The sequence below is a fragment of the Calidris pugnax genome, unplaced genomic scaffold, assembly GCF_001431845.1.
Source record: "Calidris pugnax isolate Ruff unplaced genomic scaffold, ASM143184v1 scaffold14, whole genome shotgun sequence".
Taxonomy (NCBI): Eukaryota; Metazoa; Chordata; class Aves; order Charadriiformes; family Scolopacidae; genus Calidris; species Calidris pugnax.
The window spans coordinates 6,697,480-6,720,564 of NW_015090793.1; the positions used below are offsets into that span (position 1 = coordinate 6,697,480).

A 23,085-nucleotide genomic window follows, 5' to 3' on the forward strand; every position below is an offset into this window, starting at 1 on the left:
ATTGCACAAGACTTCTTGCTACCTACATTAAAGGCCAAGGAAATTCCCTCTTGCCACTGTACAAGACACAAGGTCACTTATAGAAGAACTGGAAACAGAACTCAGCTCTCTCAAACATGAGACAGATGATTTAGACATACAGCTTTTCATAACAAACATATCAAAATTTGTATTTAATAGTCTCGCTATAAAGCTCTTTTCTTTCTGGAGCCAGTGAACTGAACTGCCAATGCTTTTCTTAATTTAACCACAGCCACTAAAAGGTATACGTAATGCTGCATTCATTTTAATTCTCAATATTAGCTTAAGTTGCAATGACCTAAAAAGCCTAAGTTGAACCACAACTAATTGACTTCCGTATAACAGAATCCAGCTTTTGATTTTTCTTCATAAAGTTCATATCTATGAATGTTTTCTAACACAATATCCTATCATGAAGTCAATCCTTAGTAGCTAAAGAGCATGACAAAGTCACACCACTGGTATATACTCTAGGTATTTTGGAATACAAGAACAACTTGTACAAGAAATACAACTACAAGAAAATACAAGAACTCATGCTTCTTTCAGTGCATGGAATTGTACTGCAAATGACGCAGAGGGCTGTCAGGAAGAAAAATGATAGTCTTGATTTTAAAGTAATGAGCTAGAACAGCAGTACTGCTTCTATATTTCTAAGAGTCTTCCTAGGAAAAGTTGATATTAAGATATTTATTTATTCTACCTTTCTTGGAATGTAATCCTCTCAAGAGGGCCTAGTTTCTGTCCCAGCAGATCGCACACTGACAGCGATTTTCACAGGCTTTGGTAACTAGCTTCTTTTGAAGCTCAGCAAAAGACTCTAGGTAGGTAAATGGACTTTTTGAGGAGTTCAAAGACAAGGCAACACACCGAAGGAATTGACCCACATCTTCAGAAAGAATGTACAAGCTAAGTACAAGTAGATTGCCATAAACAGCACAACCTTCGTTATATTTACCTGAGCATATGTATGCATATCTACCACATTTTATATAAATTTAAAAAATATGGCAAAGAAAAAGGACTATTAGATTATGTACGAAGATACTAATACATCTTAGGCTAAAAGTATAAGGGCATTATCACTATCTTGTTTATATTGCTCATCTACTTTCCCTTCTTTCTCTGTTCACGCCTACACCAAGATTTGATGCAGGCATACCTTGTCAAGCCCAGAGCATTATGGATTCTACAGTAACAACTAGTTTTTGTCAACTAAAGTAAAGAAGTTTCTTTACATACAGAAATGAGAAGAGGCAACCAACAATAATAACAGCTAAAAGAGACTAACCTCATCTCTGTGCTTCTGACAAAAGACCAAAAACTGAGATACTGCATCGCCCTTTCTGCTTCGTGGAGTAGATGCTGGAGTTTTCTTTCTATTGAGAGGGGAGCCTATCCCTCTCTTGGATTCTGCCTGTTCAGATGACTTTTGAGGAGTAGTATTCTTAGTCCCCAATTGACTGCTTTCTTGCATATCATCAGCGGCAGACAATTTTGATGTCCTTCTCCTCCTCTTGCTAGGAATGCCAGACTCCTTCATCGATTTTGGATTTTGAGTGGTTTCTTCGTTTGAGCAAGATGACTCGTCTGTCTCCTCTAAGGGTTCCACAGCAATGCCAACTTCCTTTGCCACGCGAGGATTAAGGTGAGGCCTGTCTCTAACATAGATGAAGGTGTACTTGGCCTTCCGTTCTTCCACTGTCATGCCTACTGCTTCGCTTGCTTGCTTAACACCCATCTCCCACTGTGGCCGCAGCTTCCCTGAAACAGGCTTTAACATCTGCAAAATAAGACAACAGCGTGAGAAATGTGCCCCCTTTTGATTTCAAAACGCCAACATTAGCACAAAACAATTCCAAGAGACTTAGTGTATAATTATAATTCAGACATTCAAATTAAATTGTATTTAGTAGTACTGGTACCATACATGAAACAGAGACAAAGCAGAAGAGTACTGATTTTAATAAATAACAAACAGCTGTAAATCATCCCATTCTTTGCACCCGTAAGTGAAATATGACGAGTCTCTGTAAAACAAGCTCTCTTTAAAGCTTTTTAGAATATCTATTTATACCTGTGCATACCTGTGACAGTAAAATAAAAAGCTGTAAATCTTGTCTAGCTTGGTAGCCTCTTACCTTTATTTTCTCTGCTTTAGTGAGGGCTTGTTTTGCACTTTCCTGGCATAATTGTTCAAACTGGTCTTTTTCTTTGAAGGGCACAAGGCTCTTCTCAAATATCCAGGCTCGCTCTGGGGCATCTCCAAAAAACTGAACATGATACTGACGAAAACTCTTTTTCTGTCCTGAAAATTAAAAATGAACGTATGTAAGATACAACTGTTCTCTGCACCTTCAGACTTGGCAGTCTTTTGTAAACTGCTATAGTTACCACGACAAAAGCACAGTACAACCGTGGGTTTCAAAAACCCACTTAACCGCCTTGAAAGTCTCTGAGCCTTAATCTATGAAGTTTGACACACAAGCCCAATAGTTTAATTCCAAACAAGAATATGCTTTGCTAAATTATGTTAAGGTTACAATCTTCTGCCAGTACTTCCCATGTATATTAACTTACACGTAGGCCTGGATGTTTCTGAAAAAGCTACATTTGAAAAAGTTTCCAAAGCTTGATAGCCTGTGCACTCAGCTTCATCTCTGATTTGCCTAAACTTTATCTTCTAATGTTCTTGAACAGAAACACATGCTTCAGCTAGTTTTAACACTTGCAATCACAACTTCATCTTAACCAAGCTTTTAAGGAATCGAAGCAAGAAATGAAAAGGATTTGGGTGGTGGAAGGGAGAGAAGGGAGAGTGGGAAGAGAACAGTTCTGAAAGCTAGACAAGAAACATTCATTCACTCTTCTAAGACTGTAAAGAGGAATACTGTCTCACTGCAGTAAGATATAGGCATATAAACTTCCCCTTCTAAACATTTCAGCTATTCTATGGTGAAGGGGGAAGACAATACCTTCAAAATTCACCAATTTTGAAGGCAGAGGGAAGAAAATCAGGCTTAAGAGGTACTCTAGCATCTCCTTCATTAAAACTCACAGATATCTTGTCTAAGTGCTCAAATTAAGGTCTCATTTAAAAACAGAAAAGGTTTTAACTGTGATGACCTACCCCTTTGTTTTGTAAATTCAATCCTGCTAAAAATGGATCAGTTACCCCCCCTTCAGTATCTATGGTTCCTGAAGGTGTCACCACATTAGTATGTCTAACATGTAGTCTGGGAGGAAGAAGACATCAGGTAAGGGTGTCTACCCAGTAAGAACAAGTAACAGTCACCATTCTCTGTCTCATGTCTTCAAAGTAGGTCTAGATTTTGCTAGGTTATTCACACACTGCATGTCTTCTACCTTAATCAGCAAATACATCTAGATGATCGCTGCATGTGCTATTATTACTGGGGTTTCCAGACTTAGAAAGAACTTTCTTTTTGTAATTACTCAGCCAATAGTTATTTTTAAAGGGTCTCGATCTTGTATCAAGATATGGCATCTGGAACAGTAATATGAAATCAACCTAATTAATGGTCTATGCACAAGTTTAATTAACCGTTATGTATATATATATTTATTAACCATTACACACAAACATATATAAAAAACATACATGAGACCTAGAAGAATAATAATGACTCATTTGAAATCAGATACAGAAATTGAGAGGAATGGCATAGGGAAAGGTTTTGGGACTGTAATCATCACACATGCAATCTAGTAGTCTAATACATGTTCCAGTAATGCACAGTCAGGAGCGACTCTCTTGGGCAATAATTATTTTGTCCTCATCAGAAAATGTTGCTTAATTAGGGATACTGAGTTCCAGTGACTTATTCTGTCTATGATGAAATAACAGGCAATTTTCAAATTTTTCCAGGATGTCCTAGCTGCAGACAGAGATGGCACAGACTACATTTACAGCTACCGCCTCTGTCAAGATCCGCCTCTGAGCAGCCAACAGCCCATTTCCAAGCAGACACAGACCCTCTATTCCTTTTACAATATAATATTGGACAGCAGTAATTGCCTAATTACAGAGTTTAAATAATAGCGCCTACCACTAGAATCACTGAATCTATTTGTGAATCTTCAGGTATCTTCTGTGGGCTGAATTCCTATCAATGGTCCTGGACAAAATAATAGAATTCATTAAGGGTTGTTATATGCAAAGATGAAATTCTTGGCTCACAGAATCTTGGAATCAATAGTTGTTGAAGGTTTGCAAGAGTGTTCTGGGGACCCACCGCTATTACTTATCTTTTTTCTGTATCCCAGCATCTGTGGTTGATCACAGTCAGAGAAAAGCTATTGAATGTTCATTGTAAACACTGTTGATCCTAATTCTAGAAATGAGAAATACAGAGACCTAGCTGAGTATTTCTACAGCTCCCAGATAAAAGAACTCTTCTGTTTGGAACAGGAGACTTCTGATAGTACCTCACAGTAAACGGTAGGTGGAAGATGATACAAGACTGGAAATACATACTGATGGAAATATGCACACCTGTGAGCATTTCTCAGTTATGATGGCTGCCTGGACCTAGTCAAACCTCCTGAAGGAAAAGGCAGGGCCCAAGCAAATATCAGAAATGACCATCATCCACATTACTTCAAAGAGATGGAAGTTAACATCTCAAGCATGTGGGCCCTTCTATCTGTTAGTACTCCACAGGTTGCATTCAGGCACATGACATTATTTTTGGCTATATCTATTTCTATAGTTTCTCATAAAAAGCTACCACAGAGATTCTTAACACTGAAGCATAAACCTTGCTTCTTTCAAGAAGAGTAATCTAGTTAGGAACAAATAAACAGCTCTATTTTTCTCAAAATCCAGCTCTTTATCTCATAATAGACCTAATAATCCAAGGATGAAAGTCACAGGGACTGCCTAATCAAAACTCTGAAAGACTGCTACAAAAAATTTGTCTGAGGAGTCCATAATAACTATTCTAACAATTGTATGAATGCTCAAAAGGGTTCTCAAGAAGCCATGTAGTTCACCACCAACATTGAGTCTAGCTATAATTGTAGAGATCTTCGTTCAATTTGTTCTTAAAAACCTCCTATGAATAAGATCACGCTATTCCTTTAGGCAATCAACCCCAACGTTTCACTATCTTTATCCCTTCCATGTTCTTCTTAATATGTAGTCTAAATATTCATTGCTACTAAGCTCTCCTCTTCCCAGAACAAGAAGGGTTTGTGCCTTTTCTTCTTCGCATGTAACTGAAATTATTTATGTCCAGTTACTGGGTTCTCCTTTAGCTCCTCCTTATCAGACTAAATAGCCCCAGTTCCTTCAGGCTGCCCATGCAGGTAGACTCCTAGATTTCTGTTCACCTTGTCCTCAGAACCTTCTCTGATCCATGTTTCTTGAAATGAGATGGCTCAAACAGGATTAAATGAACAAAGTACTTCCACTGAGGCCATGGTACCTCTAGAAAAGCAAAGGATCTACTTCATGCTTTTTATAAGCAGCACTATTAATTTATGTCAGTATGACTTTGGTCATAGAAAACTACATGGGTTATTATGACTCTTGGATTCCTTGCTGCGGAACCGCAGCTTTCCTCTCATTTCTCAGCTTGATCACCTACCACGGTAAAAATCCAACACTTACTCTTATTAAACTGTATACTTTTTCCATACCACACCTCCAAAGTGTCAAGATTATTCTGATTTTTAATTCCAATGCAAATTTTAGATGTACATTCTAGGCCATTTTCCAAGTTCCCAATGCAACCCTTGAAAACTGCATAAACCCAAAACCACAAAACCACTCCTTTTGCAGACTTGAAGTATGTAGTTCAAAGTTAATGAAATCTCTAGTGACAAGTAAATGTCCTAACTCTGCTCATAACAGAAGCCAATACTGTCACTTGATCTAATAAAATATATGAAAGTATTTAGAAATACAAATATCAAAACAAAATTATGTGCTCCTACTTTGGTTTCATATTCTTGTTAACTTGTTTTTCTCCTTAATTAGGAAGCTTTCTGGATTCTTATTTCAGGTTTTCTAAACTTTCCGTACAGTTTGGCATAAACATGGTAAAAAAAATAGTTTACAGTGCTCAGCTGGAATTAAAACTAGTGCAGGATGCAATGTGCAGCAAGAAGATTTTCTGTAAATAGAACAGTAGCAAAAGGAAGGCTAAGAAATGCTCACTAAGGCAGGAGACAGAAAGGACACAGAAAAAAGGCCGGGATACTCTATGTTTTCTCTGTGGAAGGGTTTTGTTTGTTTTTTAAACTGTAACATCTGTCCCCAAGCCTTCAGGTCCCTTAGGTCTAGTGATAAAGGCTACAAGATTGAGACATTACCCACAGCACATTAAGAAAATGTCAGGGAGCCCTTAATCAAATTGGACATCTATCAGATTAGGGGACCAGATAGGACGCCTCAGAAGGAGCTGGAGGTGTTGGCCAATATGATTGCAAGGGTGATCTCCATATTTTTTGAAAGGTCACAACCATCAGGGGAGACACCAGTGCCTGGAAAAAGGCAAACATTGCAAACATCGCACCTATCTTCAACAAGAACAATCTGGGGAACTACAAGCTAAGCTAACTGGCTTAGTCTCAATGCCTCCAAGATTATGGGGCAAATTCTCGTAAAAGACGTGTCCAAGCACATGAAAGACAAGAAGGTGTCTGGGAAGAGCCAGCACGGTCCCACCAGGGGCAAAAGGTGCCTCATCAATCTGATTCACACAGTGCTAATACAAAAGACAACGGACAAAGGGAATTTCAACTAGATAAAGGGAAAAGTCTTCTTGCCACAATGGCTGCCAGTCACTGGAACAAGTTGCCAGAAAGGCTGTCCATACTTGAAGACATTAAATATTTGACTGGACAATACCCTGAGCAACCTGCTCTAACCTGGAGACCGTATGACCTGTAGAGCTCCTTTCCAACCAGTATTACTTTATCATTCTACAACCAGCACAGATAAGCATCAAAAGATTCAGATTCAGAACAGAGAACAAAGCTGCAAATGAGATTAAGAAATTGTACAGATTCCTACTTAAAAATTTCATTAACAGTTGGTAGCCCCTGCATTTAGAATCAAGTAATGTTGTCTGTAGATCACAGTAGTGATTCTATCAATCACAGAAAATATAGCTGCTTGCATTATGGCCTGCTTTTAGTAAAGCCTAATCATCAGTATATATTTAATTCCCATTAGCTTTCAATAAAATTTGTAGCATGTATCACTTCTCCAAGCATCTCCATAAAGGATGCAATGTGCAGCAAGAAGATTTTCTGTAAATAGAACAGTAGCAAAAGGAAGGCTAAGAAATGCTCACTAAGGCAGGAGACAGAAAGGACACAGAAAAAAGGCCGGGATACTCTATGTTTTCTCTGTGGAAGGGTTTTGTTTGTTTTTTAAACTGTAACATCTGTCCCCAAGCCTTCAGGTCCCTTAGGTCTAGTGATAAAGGCTACAAGATTGAGACATTACCCACAGCACATTAAGAAAATGTCAGGGAGCCCTTAATCAAATTGGACATCTATCAGATTAGGGGACCAGATAGGACGCCTCAGAAGGAGCTGGAGGTGTTGGCCAATATGATTGCAAGGGTGATCTCCATATTTTTTGAAAGATCACAACCATCAGGGGAGACACCAGTGCCTGGAAAAAGGCAAACATTGCAAACATCGCACCTATCTTCAACAAGAACAATCTGGGGAACTACAAGCTAAGCTAACTGGCTTAGTCTCAATGCCTCCAAGATTATGGGGCAAATTCTCGTAAAAGACGTGTCCAAGCACATGAAAGACAAGAAGGTGTCTGGGAAGAGCCAGCACGGTCCCACCAGGGGCAAAAGGTGCCTCATCAATCTGATTCACACAGTGCTAATACAAAAGACAACGGACAAAGGGAATTTCAACTAGATAAAGGGAAAAGTCTTCTTGCCACAACGGCTGCCAGTCACTGGAACAAGTTGCCAGAAAGGCTGTCCATACTTGAAGACATTAAATATTTGACTGGACAATACCCTGAGCAACCTGCTCTAACCTGGAGACCGTATGACCTGTAGAGCTCCTTTCCAACCAGTATTACTTTATCATTCTACAACCAGCACAGATAAGCATCAAAAGATTCAGATTCAGAACAGAGAACAAAGCTGCAAATGAGATTAAGAAATTGTACAGATTCCTACTTAAAAATTTCATTAACAGTTGGTAGCCCCTGCATTTAGAATCAAGTAATGTTGTCTGTAGATCACAGTAGTGATTCTATCAATCACAGAAAATATAGCTGCTTGCATTATGGCCTGCTTTTAGTAAAGCCTAATCATCAGTATATATTTAATTCCCATTAGCTTTCAATAAAATTTGTAGCATGTATCACTTCTCCAAGCATCTCCATAAAAACAATGCAAAATAATACCAGATAATTTTTTTTTAATAGGACTCCACACAATTTCACAGATCACAATTTTGATCTCTTTTGGAGAATGTTCAGAATTAAAAAGACAGAGGAGAAAAAGCTCTGCCTGCTATATACTCAAGAAAAGCGTATTTTAACATTCCTCTTGACGACACAGACCTGGTTCAGTTACTGATACAACTGAATAGATGAAATGAAGAACAGAATTTTCCCGAAAGAATGGTTATGTATACTTTAGGAAATCTGGATGTTTGTAGCATCACTGACATACCTTTTAGTTTAGTGTAGGAATGGAGAACAGGATCGGCAGAAACCATACACGGCCACCACGGAAAACCAGACACTTTTGACCACACTAGATCTCCTATATTATACTTCAACAGATGGACTTTGTCTTCTTTGATGGTACTTTGAGTTGGATCTCTCTTAGCTGGAGCCTTAAAGATAAAAAAGGAAAAAAACCAACCTATCACCATATTTCTTCAGATATGCACTAGGATTACTAAATAGCACGCAAAAACAAACAACAAAATACAGTTTGTATTCTGCCTAAACATTCTCATTATATGTAAAAACACAGAGTGGTAATGGATCCAGGAGGGAAATAAGAAATAGTTCACCAGAATAAAGAGCTATCATGTTTGCTAACAAACAATAATTATATTTCATGTGTAATAAAAACATTAAGTCATAATTTTTGTTCTCTCACAGAAAAAAAAATCCTAAGTTCCATATATGTTTTTGGTTTTAGTTAGAAATATTGGCAAGTAAGCTGTGGTTTGCCTTTATCTTTTCAAATAACTGCTGAGAGACTATCAGGAAGGCTTACTTTAATTTCAAAAACATTAACTGAGCACTGGATATAGAGGTGGAAGAGCCAACCTCCCTCTGTATTGAATTTTATTAATCAAGTTAAGCACTATACACACAAATGTGTTTCTAGATTTAAAAAAATAAAAGTTATAAAAATTCCTAAACTAGATCAGATTGAAATACTGCCTTTATGCCTGAACAGAAACTTTATAAATAACCAGTTTTAAAAATCAAACTCTTCATCTTTCAAGCAGAGTCTTTTTACATCCTGAGAATTTGTGACATGAACCCTTCCCCACACTCTTTTGCAAGATTTCTTTTTTTTTTTTTTTTTACTGTTCTAGCAGTAAAAGTTTGCAAGTGCTCAGCTGGTGCTCTAAAGCTATTTTAGCTATTGGGAAACAATTACAGAACTGTTTCCACTTCAAGGGATAGGTTTAACTATAAGGGAGTTTTGTGTTCCCCTATGATAGACACACATTTTTACTACATCATAAAAAAATTCAACAACAGACATTTATTCAGCAACAAAAACATTTCACAAAGTTAGTTACATTTTGTCTTTTTGGCTTCATCTGTTCTACTTGATATAAATAATGAACGCCTTTATCTAGGTAAGCACTAACCGTGCACGTAAGAAAGCACAGAATGTGTCTCATTACACATAGCTGTAAAAAAAAAAAAAAACAAAAAACCAAAAACCCACATATTTTTAATTTGCTTTTTTTGTTTTTCTGGTACTAAATTTATGTGCAACATGTTAAATTGTTCATCTTGTGCAGCATCAGCTCAAAATAGGAGAAGGAGAACTCTCAGAAGGAGAACTGGAGCTTCAGGATTTCAGCAGATTTAATATTAGAGCTGGAGCAAAATTCTGGTTTAATTAATTAAAAGTGGCATGAGGGGGAAAAAAAAAAGAACACTTAAGAAAACAGACATCTAAAATGCAGAAACAAGTATTTGGAGCATTATGTTGAAACAGAATAGATCAGGTTACCGTGTACAGATTTTTAAGTCCAGGGACTATTACAATAACTAATCACACATTATTTTTCAACCACAAACAACAAAAATCTTCTATGTGCTGCAACAGCATAGAGATTTTTTTTGCAACTCGAACACAGCGGTAGATCCAATCAAGAAACCTAAAGCTTAATGTACTCAGAAACTCCCTTTCCTCAAGGCTTTTAAAGCTATGCCTGGTGAACACACATGATGCTATGTCATCTGATTGTTAGGGACAGTTACTCATCTGGTGATTCAGCTTTTCTGATGAATTCAGACTTGGTTCATGTGCCTCCAGCTAGAGCCATGTTCCCATGTCTCAAGGTTTTTGGCTCTCTAAGGATTTTGTAAGACTGTCAGAAAACCCCTCCCGCTGAGCTTGCCTAAAGTCCAGCACTCTCAATAGACCCAAAAGATTCCAAGCAGATGTGGAAAATCAAATTCTCCTTCTACCAGTTAAGATGACATGAAAAGTTATGCTTAAAAGCTAAAAATTAAGAAATACATATGCCAAGAACAGATGCAGAAAAACATTAATCCTAATACACACAAACCAACTTCAGCATTTAAACTAAATAGGTGGGATGAAAATATTTTTCAGTGAGTTAACTTTTCAGAAATGTTACAAGTTACTCAGGATTCTAAATCTCATTTTTAACTTATGAATCCCTGTATTTTTCAGAAAGTGCAACTAAGCTGCAAAGATTTATGACTACAGCCTGAAAGGGAGCTGGCTGCAATAATGAAAAGCCTCTAGCAGTGCTTCTTATTGCAACATAATCAAAAATGGGTGGCAGTCAGTACAGAGGTGAATATTGCATTTCAATCTATCCACGAGCACTTCACAAATTTTAAAAATGCCCAGAATTCTTTTACTATACTGGATCATGATAAAAAAATTGAAAATGGCACACTCTGGTAAAACCTACAAGGTCTATCCATACACCACTTGCTGTATTTATGTTTTATTGATAAAATATGCATTCTTTAAAAGAATGGCAAAATACAGCACAGAATTCTACATACACATTTTTTTTTAAGAGTTCTCATATGAGGTTATTTGAAAACCTATAGGAAATATGACCACCAAAACACTCATTTTCATCTTACTTTCCCACCTCATTCCGGTTCAGTTTGACTGTCTCACTCTAGGAATTATTCTGATCTCTTTCATAGGTATCTCAACAGTAAATGGTGACATGAAATTCCTGGCATATACTTCTGAGACAAGCAGCTGTAGGACCTCAACAGTCCTTTCAATATTTCCTCTCAAAAATATTTTTGCAAGCTGACAGCACAGTCTTAAATGCTTAAGTATTTAAATTGTTTAAAAAAGTAAAAAAACGCTAGATAGTGGAAAGCGGTCATTGATTTTACTTCAGTATCCAGGCTGGTTCTTTTTATTTATGGATATGATGGGAGACAGCATTTCTAAACAAATTTGCTACCCAGTCCCCTGATGGCATCTACGTTCTCACACGATGAGAGCTGGGGCTTCTTTGTAAGGCACTTGTACTCTCTGCAATTTTAAAGAATAGGAAACTACAACTCAAGTTACAAAGCAGTACAGAAAAATGGAATTTGCCTTGCAGGTTTTGTTCCTCCAGAAGAAAATGGGACTTGTTGTTAAGGCAAATTTTGATTCCTAACAGACAGAGCAGGGCACCTGACTGCGCAGCCGTGGGACACGGAGGGGCAGGACTGGAAGCACACTTTGGGTGGTCTGTGTGAATGCACCAGGAGACAGGGAATAGCCCCTCCTGCAGCCCCTGATCACTTCTTCATGTGATGATACTTCAGCGAGCAAATCGAGATGGGAGACTGCTGCTTTAGAGCACAACTGTAAAGCAAGGGATCAAACTATTTTAAAATAATTTCTCCTCAATTTTTGGCTCTTTGTGTCTTTTTGATGACTTTTTATTTCTTGAAATTGTTCTCATTTCTAATTAGATCTCCTACCCAAGTTACAGAAACGGGCAGTGGGAGCGTGGGTGAGGAGGTGATGACTCCCACACAGACCAGCCCTAACGCTGAACACTCTGGCCATTTGACAGGCTCTGCACCACTCAATATGGCAGATTTTGAAATTCCTGACTTTCTGGATTAATATCCTAATGAAAGACTTGCTATGAAAGGCAGCTAAGTTTATTTTGAGGGGCACAGAGTGTGGAATGGAGCAATTCCCCTACTGCAACTGTGGTTTTCTGTAAGAAACCATTCCTTGAAGAGCACCAGCATCCTTAGAAACTCATCTAAGCCAGCAGCTTAAACAGGCTGAAAAGGACCAAAAGAAAGGAAAGAAAATTTAACATGCTTTTCTTCTTCCCTTAACATTTCACAGATTTGTTTGCCATTTATCTCAGCATTTTCATAAGTGATGAGTGACAGGCAGGTTGACAAGAATTTACGACACTGCTGTCAGCAGTCTACCAGCTTAAAGAAGTGGCATGGCCATAGAAAACACTGGTATTTCATTAAATTTGTCTACATCTGATCAAAAGATTCCATACAGTTTCTATTTATTTCTGGTGAACATAGCATGAGAGATGGGTAATTTCAATCTTAAAAGGACCAAAGAAAAATGCACTTAAGGACAGCATCTTTACTGTATTGAGAGCTTTACGTTTATTTGTAGACTCTGTTATGAAAACACCATGATGAGTGTTTAGTAAACAATGGACAAAGGTGTTTTTTTAAAAAAACAACTAGAAGGCTTACTAGGTGGTGTCAGACTGAGGTAACTATCCTTTTAAAAATGATCAGTGGCAGAGATACTAATATTATAATCTATGTTGTGTATATATGCATGCGTGCATACATGTGCAAAGAACTGTAACACCTCAAAATTAGTGTAAATTACTTGAAACATCAAAAAGATAGTATTTCACTATACAAACTTGGAGCACTATAGAAATTACTAAGAAAAAAACCCAAACACCTAACTGTAAATCGTCAAAAAGGGATCAAACAAAGAACAATGCTGAGAATTTAATACTGGACAAGGAAAAAAAGAGAGCAATTATGACAAATGAAGACAGTAAATGCTCTCCTCTGTGTAACATATCAGGGAAGTACATATTGAACAACTTGCAGATATGTGCTATCTCCCTTTCTGTTTTCATTTTCAATTCAGTTTTTGTCCTGTATCAAAGAACTTCCACTGGACTGCACTATAATAAAAGGCCATGCTAAAAACACACACTGCTTGCATTCCAGAATAAAATAAAAATAAAAATCTACTAGTGTTACAAAGAAACTATATCAAAATAATCAAGGTCTCTAAACAGAATAAACACAATTAAAATGTACTTTGAATCAAAGTTAGAACACAGACAGTCCAATGTGTTTCTTTACTGTGGAAAAGATAACACTGCTTGCTGACCAAGACAACATATTTTTCTGGTCCTGCTATCTATTTGTGCTGTGTTTCACCCACTAATACTCCTATTTTCTATCATGGACTTGTGTAATAGAAAGAAAAGTAAAAATGTTTTGTCTTCTCTTGCCTCTCTATCAGGAAAGATAGTGAACTAAGGAAGTGGCTGGAGAACAAACTCCATTCCTTTCCAAGGTTCAGCAGAGGCTTGTCTGGAGAAAAAGGGAGCAAGAGAACAGAAATGATTGGTTTTGTAATGTCGTTCTGTCACTTGAATTCACTAATGATTAAGGACACTATCAACAAACAAACTACACAATAGGACGATTCTAAACATTTCTTTCTTGAAAAAACACCATCACAGTTATGTTCTTAGGAGAGCTCTTGCTGAAAAATCCAGGAATTTACTTTGACAGAAGACAAATGAGCGTTCAGCTTTCAGGCAAAGGAACGGAGGGATGCAGCTCCTCTCCCAGTGAGTGATGTCCTGTCATTCAGGACAGAGAAATGGCTTCTTCTCGCTCTGGGATTGAGGACAAAAATCTCATACAGTCAAATCTCTTCAAACCCAAATATTACAACTACAACAGGTTAAAAACTATGCAAAACCCTCAATATATACTATCGCTTCAAATGAAAAGGATGGCAACTGAAGTCTGTTAAGAAATGGCAACTGTTTATCCTAAATGATTCTGTTTATAAAATCACAGTATCCTCACAAACAAAACAGCCTCAGTGTTTTGTTCTTTTTTTTTTTTCTCTCTAAGACTGTAATTTACACGTTATAGTAAATCTGTTTATTCCAGAAGGTCAAGTCCTCAGAGGCCCTATGTTTATCCAAAAAGCTCCCACCTTCTGAGATGTGAGGGAGTATATTTAGATAGTAAACCACAAGTAACTGAATGTGTTAAGAATAAATTTTTTTTTTTCACTTTGTCTTGTTGTATCCTGTTTATTATCTAAGGGAAGATTGCTGTGTAAATCCGTATTTAGCAAACCACTGCCTAGAGAGAGAACGTTTCAAGCAGAAGACTACGAAGTAAACCAGACACTCGCAAGAAGATTAAGAGAAAATGCTGAATTATTGCTACAAAACGGAGAAGGATGAGGAAACATCAAGAAAGAAGCAATGAGATGGCAAATTTTTGTGTTCTATTTTCAGTAAAACAGAAAGGGACACTTCAGTAGGGCATTCAAAGACTGCAGCCCTCAAAAAGCCATTGCCTTTGCACACTTTAATCTGCAACACCCTTGTAAAACATGCATTATATTGTGCACTGAGGTAAAGACTGAGGGGGAAGAGGACACGAGAAGTGCAGATAAAAACAAAAAAAATGAACAAACTATACTGGGGGTTGGTTTGTTAGTTTGTCAGACTTCTAATTGTTTCATACCAAGCCAGAGATTTTAACTAAAGTGTATTAAATTAAATGTACTTCTGCAAGTTATCTTTTCTTCTATTGCTTAAGACTTCTTTTCTTCTATTATTAAAAAGGGGTCAAATCTAGCAGTGTGAAGAACTACATTTGCAGAAGACATAAGTTTGAATTTTTTTGCCACAACTAGGATTTATTTATTTTTCTTCAATGTGCTTACATGGTAAAGCTATAAGACTAAAGACAAAAAAGGCTGAAGAAAATCACTGCTCTACTTGCAGATCCCCTGAAAACTTTCCTGTGCTGCCTGAAGCTCTTTGAAACCAAGTACAAGTTTTGTGACAATAGGTTTGTTTCGCCCATTTCTTTTCACAAACTTATCTAAAGCAGCTCATGGACAGCATGTTGAATAAATACCATCATGCCGGACCCTCCTCTCCAAGAGGGAAAGCAAGCAGAATAAAAAAAAACTCCAATTAAGTTTAGACAGGGATTCATAATGTAGATCATGGATTTTAAAACAAGATAAAAGCTCAAATTTGTATTTCAAATCAACCACTAAACTCCTGGTTACACTTCAATTTTATTTTCTGGCTTTGGTTCCCTCATTAGCAAGTCTCCAGCAGGTGAGAATTTTTTTTTAAGATGCTCTTACATTTAAACCCAGATCTGTCTATCCAAATCAGCAATCTTCCTAAAAACACTATACAAGCAAGTATTTTAGAAATAAACTTAACACAGTATTTTAGTAACTAGGATACAATCCATTTTTCAGAGTAAAGAGTTGAAAAGAAACAGATTCAATCATTCACAGATAGATTAAGATGCAAGTTCTGGAACACTTCCCAACCTTCAATCTTTCTTAAAAATGTAGTGAGCAGTTTCTTTCAGCTGCTTTACTGAATTTCCACATTTACATTTAGATGACCTCTTAAATTGTAAGTTACTGGCCTATTATTGAAAGGTTCCATGTTTCAGAAATAGGTATTCAAATTAGATAAGGCTTGATCAGAATGAATGAAACCTTCTTCTATACTGAGTATTAGAAAAAGATTTCTGCCTACACCCAACTCCCTCTTAACCTTCACCCACCCTCAAAAGTTTAAACTTTTGATGCAATATCTGGGTATATAAGACAGGGAGGATCTGAGGTGCCACAGAAGTCTGGGAAAGCATGACTGTAGAGCTACAAGGAAGTTTGGCACGGGAAACTGAATAATTTCTGAATAATTTCCATATGAATTTCACATAGGATAACAGAATGAAAGCTAAATCATCCCAGCATACCTACAGATTTTCAGAATGCCGTATCCATATGTATTTTGTTATCTGCATGTACAATGGTTTCACAGACTTTCAAGACCAGAATCTGTATCGGGGCCTTACCCTTAGCACTCTCCTACACCTGTACAGAGTTCAGTAGGAAAGAACTTCCCCAAACACTTTCTTAACAGATAGCCACCTCTTGGTAGCTCAAGAACATCCAAGGTAGCATGGGCAGACATTCTTCCTAATATTCTTGGTAGAAAACAGAGAAACTCAAGCCCAGATAATACAGCCAACAGGCGACTAGATTTACATAACTTTGCTTTCTGGTGAAGGCAGATACTTATCTCTACACTTTTTTGCAAGAAGAACACTTCTGAAAGAAGCCATCTAGACTGAAATAGAACAAATATTTGGCATAAAGCTGCGCTGTTAGTTAACTAATAATTTGACATAATCCAAGTACTAACTTTGCCTTTGAGATTAGACCTTTAAAATGAATCCCCAGATGTAAAAACAGATGTAACAGGTTTCCCTCCAGGTTGTGTTGTTACATCTGCCTAGTAGGTTCTCCTCTTCTAGAGATGAAATGCAAGAAATAATATCAGCGGTTAATCAGCCTAGGGGCAAGTGAGGGAAAAAAAAACCCCAAACCTAAACAGGCAGATTTGGAAATGCCGAAGTATATTCCTGAAACATTCCTTATTTTCAGCAATAAAGATGTACAGAAATCCTGGGGAAGCCCAAACCAGAAATGCCTCAACCCCATACGAATATTGAAGTAGAGCTGTTGTTGCAGTAAAACACCATGAAGCACATGATCAAAGTGCTATAAATTCTACGAGAACTAAGATCCGGAATTATTTTACTGCATCACAACCATCCGCAATGTAACACTTCAGTTGACATTTATTTATGAAAACAAAGAAAACAATAAAAATCAATGTTTTCTAGAATTAGTTGTTGCTATGAGGCCAGATTCACTTCCCTTCTTCATGAAAATGCAGCAGGGCTTCTTCAACAACTGTCTGTGCAAGATCCAGTTTTCCCTCTTGCACTGGGCTTCCAAAGGAAAGCATTTTTATAAACTCTCTTTGTGCAAAAGGAATTAATTCCTTGTTATTGAAAAATTACAGTTTTAGTCACTGCCTATTTTATGATGCCAAACAGAACAAATCCTGTAGGTACTGCAAGTAATAACAAAAAGCAGAAATACAAATGTTAGCCTGGGTGGATCTATTTATTTATAATAGGAGGATAATGAAACATGGTAATAGACAAACATAAAAATAGTGTCTGTGAACAAAGACGCCTTTTGGAGGTCTCAAAGTTCATGTGCCCTACATGAAATCCACTCCAGAACAAGGAAACTTGTGAAGGAAGCCAATATCACTGTTCCAAGACAGATCAAAATATTTTGCCTTCACTACTTTGCCTAAGGGTTACTACAAAGCATCTTTCTTTGTTGACAAAAAGGGGCTTTAAGGACGAGAAATGACATCTGGTACAGATCACTAAAGTTTCCCAAAAATCTGCCTGTAAATCCATCCAAGTAACATAACCCTGAACTGTAGATATAACTCTCAGCTAAATAGGAAAGTTAGATGTATTACTTTGGTTAAGCAGAACACTGAGCAGAGCAACAGAAAGGCTTCACCATATCTTGGACAGAAAACTGTGAAAACAAGCAAATTCCTTGCCACACCAATGGGTAATAGTCAATGCAACGTGAAGAGGAGATGCTGAGATGACAGTATTCATTTAAATCATGATACTATCAGCACAATGACTGAGACCAAATCTGGTCAACTTAAAAAACAATTAAACCAAAAGAGTGTCATTAGCCTCTCAGCTGTGTTATGGCACACAATCTGCTGTTGAGACATAAAGGGAAGTTAGTTTTTATAGAAGATGGCCTGCTTATCACTGAATTTAATCTCTCATTTCCACCATAATGTCAAAAAGACCAAAATAAAATAAGTCCTGGAATGCACAAACCAAGATGAGGATGAAACAATGCAACAGTCGCTGACATTCTTCAAATTTAAGTTAGATTACACCTGGTTAGCTCTTTTCCACAGAAAACTGGTTCAGTGTTCAAAAGTAGTCAAGAATCAATCAAAAGCGAAGTATTATTTATAAAGAAAAATAGTTAAATAGAGAACAACATAGAAAAATCACTAACATGCCACTGTATGTATCCACAAGACATCTGTATCTTGAATGCCCTGTATTGTTTTGTTCCTTAATTCTCAAAAAAATTGGCAAATTGAAAAGCAAAAAGAAGTGCTCTACTGCTCAATTACCTGAAGTCAGGGATGCAAAAAGTTCACACTGGCTCAAAAAGAAACAGAGGTTGTCTTCCGTTAATTTAGCCATCTACAGGTGTTAAATACAAAGTCACCAGTTCTAGAAACCTCTGAGTCACAAACTGCTGGAGGCTGAGTGGATTCAAAGCAAGCATTGCTCCATGATTTGCCACGTCTCCAGTATGCACCCTCTGCTGAATCTCATCCCCAAATTAAATGTCTCCATGATCCAACTTGGCAGAGCTATTCTTACATAGCATTTTTGTCATCACTTCAAGATATTACTTCATATTTGATTTGGATTCTTCCACCAATGCATTTATGACGAGAGGAAAAAAAAAAACCCAACTTATTTACATATTACATATTGAGACAACAGTTTTACGCAGCAAGTGTACTTAATTCAGCCCCTTTTACATACAAGAACAGGAAGTTTGGTATGGAGAGCCTTGAACAAATATTTAAGCTTTCTGCAATTAATTTTGTAGCCACTCTGATACTACTCATAGCTTCTAATCTAACCCCAGCCCGGCATACTCTGGATGCCATATGCTTTTCGGTGCTTCTTAACGTACAAATACTTCTTTAAGATACTTTTCCAATGAGGCGTTAAGAATGAACAATTTAAAATTCTAAAGTAACAATTACAGCTGCACACTGTGGGCTGCTTAACACAAACAAGTTTTCAAGGCGTAGCTAAACATAATCCTTTACTAACGCAAAACAGTAGCGCAGGAAGTCTTCCAAAAAGAATAAGAAGTTATTTCTCTTATTCCTGAAGGGATCACCCAGGGGACATTTTTAGGGTTACTCCTACTCCTTTGGGATTCTGATGACATCAGCCAGAGAGCCTGTGCAATTGCTTGCCTGGAAACAGGATCTCATACCCCAAGAACAGCCTATTGATAAAGAAAAAATAATTCAGTTCATTTTACCCCACAACTACAGATCCTGACTCCTGCAGTAGTTTAACTGCACATTTTATGACCAGCTCAGTAATCATACTTGATGAGAAATTTCTAATAAATAATGATGAAAAACAACTAAGCAAGTCCTCCTTCTGAAAAAGACACATTTATTTGCCTTTATTTTTTCTTCTTGCCTTTTTTTTTTTTTTTTTAAATTAAAACAAGTCACCTCAGGATCTGGCTGCAACAGTTATAACAGAATTATCAAATATTTGATAAGCACAGCTTTCCAGTCTTACAGAGAGAACTTGCTGGTTTCTGCTTATCTCTGCTGATGAGATACAAGCATTGGGGCAACACGACCACCTCCAGTGGTCCCCATCTTCCTGTATTTAGTTAGCACAGAAGCATAACAAGCAGCAGATAATCCTCGGGCTGCTTCTGTTCTGCCCTTACTGGGCTTCTAAATCTTTGCCTGGGAGAGGCACTGTAACATTATGTAGATAGCGGATGTAACGGAGTTGGCCAGCCCAGTTTTAATCTGTGAAACACATGAAAAGGACATAAACATATGAAAAGGACTAGTGGAATTTCTCCAGTAACTGGCAATTGCCCCCCACGTAGCTGCTGCAAATTCATTATAGACTGTACCAAGCAGAAAGAGTAACAAACTGCCAAGTTCCTGGTATAATATGAAAAGAAAACTGTATAGGAAGCTATGCGGAAGGTACAGCTTTTGGATCATGTACATCTTACACATCTGGAATCCCTAAACCAGCAAGTAGAGCAGTGTGTGGTTTTCCAGGTTTGTTCTGGACACGGTGTTGCTGCTTTTCTGAGCTACTGCACCCGTGCTGGGGAACCATGCCAGGAAGCCATGCCAAAAGGGCAAATTGCCACTTGTAGGCCCAAACCGGCTTACGCAGAACAAGCTCAAATGTGCCAGTACCAAATCCTGAGCTGTTCTTAGGGTTAGAGAGCACAGACCTACCTCGGGACCACCAGCACGAGAGCTGCAGACCTATGTGCTCTTTCTATCTCCCGTACAGACACCCTGGATTGCACCAAGGATCAGACTTGGATCGCTTCACATTAGTATATGAAGTAAACCTCTGCCATTCTCCTCCAAACAGGATTGCTTCACTTCTAGGAAAAGCATTCAGAGAGAAAAACCTAGGGAAGTCCTCGCTGCTAACTGGTAGCGTTGCAAGAACCCGACAAAAACAGTGACTCACAAAGCAGCCACCGCAAAATCTAGTCCTGAGGCACCCTGCCGCTCTCCTGAGCAGCCCCATCAAGTGGGCAACCATCCGAGTCCATGGGTTTGGTGTGGAATCGAACATCCACCGTGTGACACCTACCACCGACAACACAGAACGCTGGGAGGTGGTGTCAGACCACCACCAGCGTAGGGCCTTGGCATCAAAGTTGCTTAAAGCAGCCCTTATCACAAGAGCCCTGGATTTTGAAGTAAACTCCTCAGGTGGAGAGATACCGGGGGTGAGGGAAAGAAGGGTGAGAGGCAGGAGAGGAGGGAGGAAAGAGCCACGGCTTCTCCTGCTCCCTCTCCTTCACCTTGGGAAAGTGAAAGCAGCGAAGCTGCTTCTCTCAGACCAGCTTTTCCAGGCATCTGGTTATCACCAGAAATCTAACTCACGTCAGAGCTGGGCAGATCACGGTTATTCCCAGTTGAAAACTGACTCGCAGATAAAGTTTTACACAGCCTGCCTTTATGTTAACAAGAAACGCTCAAACAACAAGGAACCCCAACAACAGAGGACTGGAACATTTGTTAAATGATACGGCTCTCACCTCAGCGAGATAGTAATCTGCCATGTCCATCAAACAGAGATATAATTACCTCACACAAAAGGCAGCATTTGAACCATGGCGATTTTTTGCTAAATCAAAAGAGTAAGAGCTTGGACAACAAGAAATTGAGAGACCAGCCCAGAAATAAAACCAGACAAACAGGTTCTACATTAACTTGTAACCTGCAATAAACAGGTATGCAAGTGCAAAATTAATCAGCTTTTACTCCAAGGATATTTCTCTTAACTTCCACTTTGCAGCCACAATCAGCTACATAAAACCACAGTATGATGCACTAACATTAAGGCTGTGGATGTTGGTGATGAAATAACACTAGAGCAGGGGCCTGAAAGCAAAGAACAGTGGTATTAAGATATTACAGTTATGATCACAGAGAACGCATATATATCCATAGTCTACACATGGACAAGCATTTGAAAGATCTCCTTCAGTGTGTTCCCTAGTACTATGTTTTTCTTTATTTTAAACCTGCACAGTTGCAAACCCTTCCTTGTGAGAGAAAGAAAAGCCCCAGACTTTTTACAATCAAGGAATTAGATCATAAACCAATATCTTGTGACCTCCAAATGCTTTTGCCCTTTGTGCTTTAAAGTGCACTATGCAAGAAAAAAACAAAACAAAAAACCAAAAAAACCCCAAACCAAGCCAGAAGCATGACTCTCTGTTTCAAGTGAAATAATAGGGTTATAATAGGGATATAATAGGGTCTGAAAATAATAGGGTTATAATATTGCAAAGTCTGAGATCAAGCAGGTGGTTGTCCTGATTTGGTAGCTCACTAGTTTGGCTCAGGAGCAAACAGCCCTATCACTCTCCAGCCATCAGATCTCAAGCACCCTGGGAAACTGTTGACATGGTTTTCTCCTGACCTTTTCTGGCCAAAAGAGAAGAAGCAAGATCAACCTTGTTTTTAATCTTAGATGAACCACTCACCAGGAAAAAGTAAAGGCCATCCTTAATCGGCAACAGATGTGAAAAGCCTTAGAATAAACTGTGTAGTTAGACATATTAAATATTGCCTCCTCTTTCTTATTTAAAAATAAAACAAAAGCCACACAACTATGCTAGAGTTGTTGATGCTAATAAATAGACCACCTTTTAATCCAATTTATCCTTGCTAACAACAAACAGGATGAAACTCCAACTATGGACTATGCCCACACTTTTTACCTCTGTGCAGTGATTTGAAAAAGTCTGAACCGAATAGCACTAAAACATTCTGCTTAACAAAATTAAAGAAAACAAACTCTTTAATAAAATTCCTGAAAACATCAGTATTGATCATTCTAAGATGAGTAATATGTTCAAATCATAAATAAATGATAAATTTATCATAATTAGAAGAATGCTTACACAGTTCTGTAAACTCATTCATTAAGTAGTTTTAATGAAAATAAGGGTAAATAAAATCAGTAATACAGCAGCTACGTGTGTGGTTCTTCTCTGCATGTGTGACCTTGGAAGAAAGTGAGAATCAACATTAACTAGTAAACCTGCAGCTGACAGAAAACTGTAACATACATCTCATGTTTAAGGTGTGTACAATCAGGATCTGCTCACTAGCAAAAGTATTCATTAACGTTTAACATTGTTATCCAATGCTATTCTGAATTACTCATTGAGAAATTTCATATATATAGATTTATCACTGCTATGTAGGTTTCTTCCTCCGAGATAAAATGATTGCAAACCACATACCTTTAAATGGGAGTCCAGCATCAAAAACCAACTAAATAAATTAAACTAAATAAAGGGAGGAAGGGGC

The 23,085-nt window shown here is 37.9% G+C and overlaps 1 protein-coding gene across 4 annotated transcripts in view; it reads right to left on the reverse strand.

Annotated features, from left to right (window-relative positions):
• Positions 1 to 23,085, reverse strand: part of WHSC1 (Wolf-Hirschhorn syndrome candidate 1) — a 103,944-nt gene that overhangs the window by 39,574 nt on the left and 41,285 nt on the right. For all 4 annotated transcript variants that reach the window (XR_001414619.1, XM_014966772.1, XM_014966771.1 and 1 more), the window contains exons 3-5: positions 8,706 to 8,871; positions 2,163 to 2,329; positions 1,313 to 1,804 (exon numbers count right to left, since the gene is read on the reverse strand). Coding sequence is in view for 3 of the 4 variants with exons in the window: in XM_014966772.1 (XP_014822258.1) it covers positions 1,313 to 1,804; positions 2,163 to 2,329; positions 8,706 to 8,871 (825 nt within the window). In the remaining variant the exon portion in view is untranslated. The remainder of the gene's footprint in view (positions 1 to 1,312; positions 1,805 to 2,162; positions 2,330 to 8,705; positions 8,872 to 23,085) is intronic.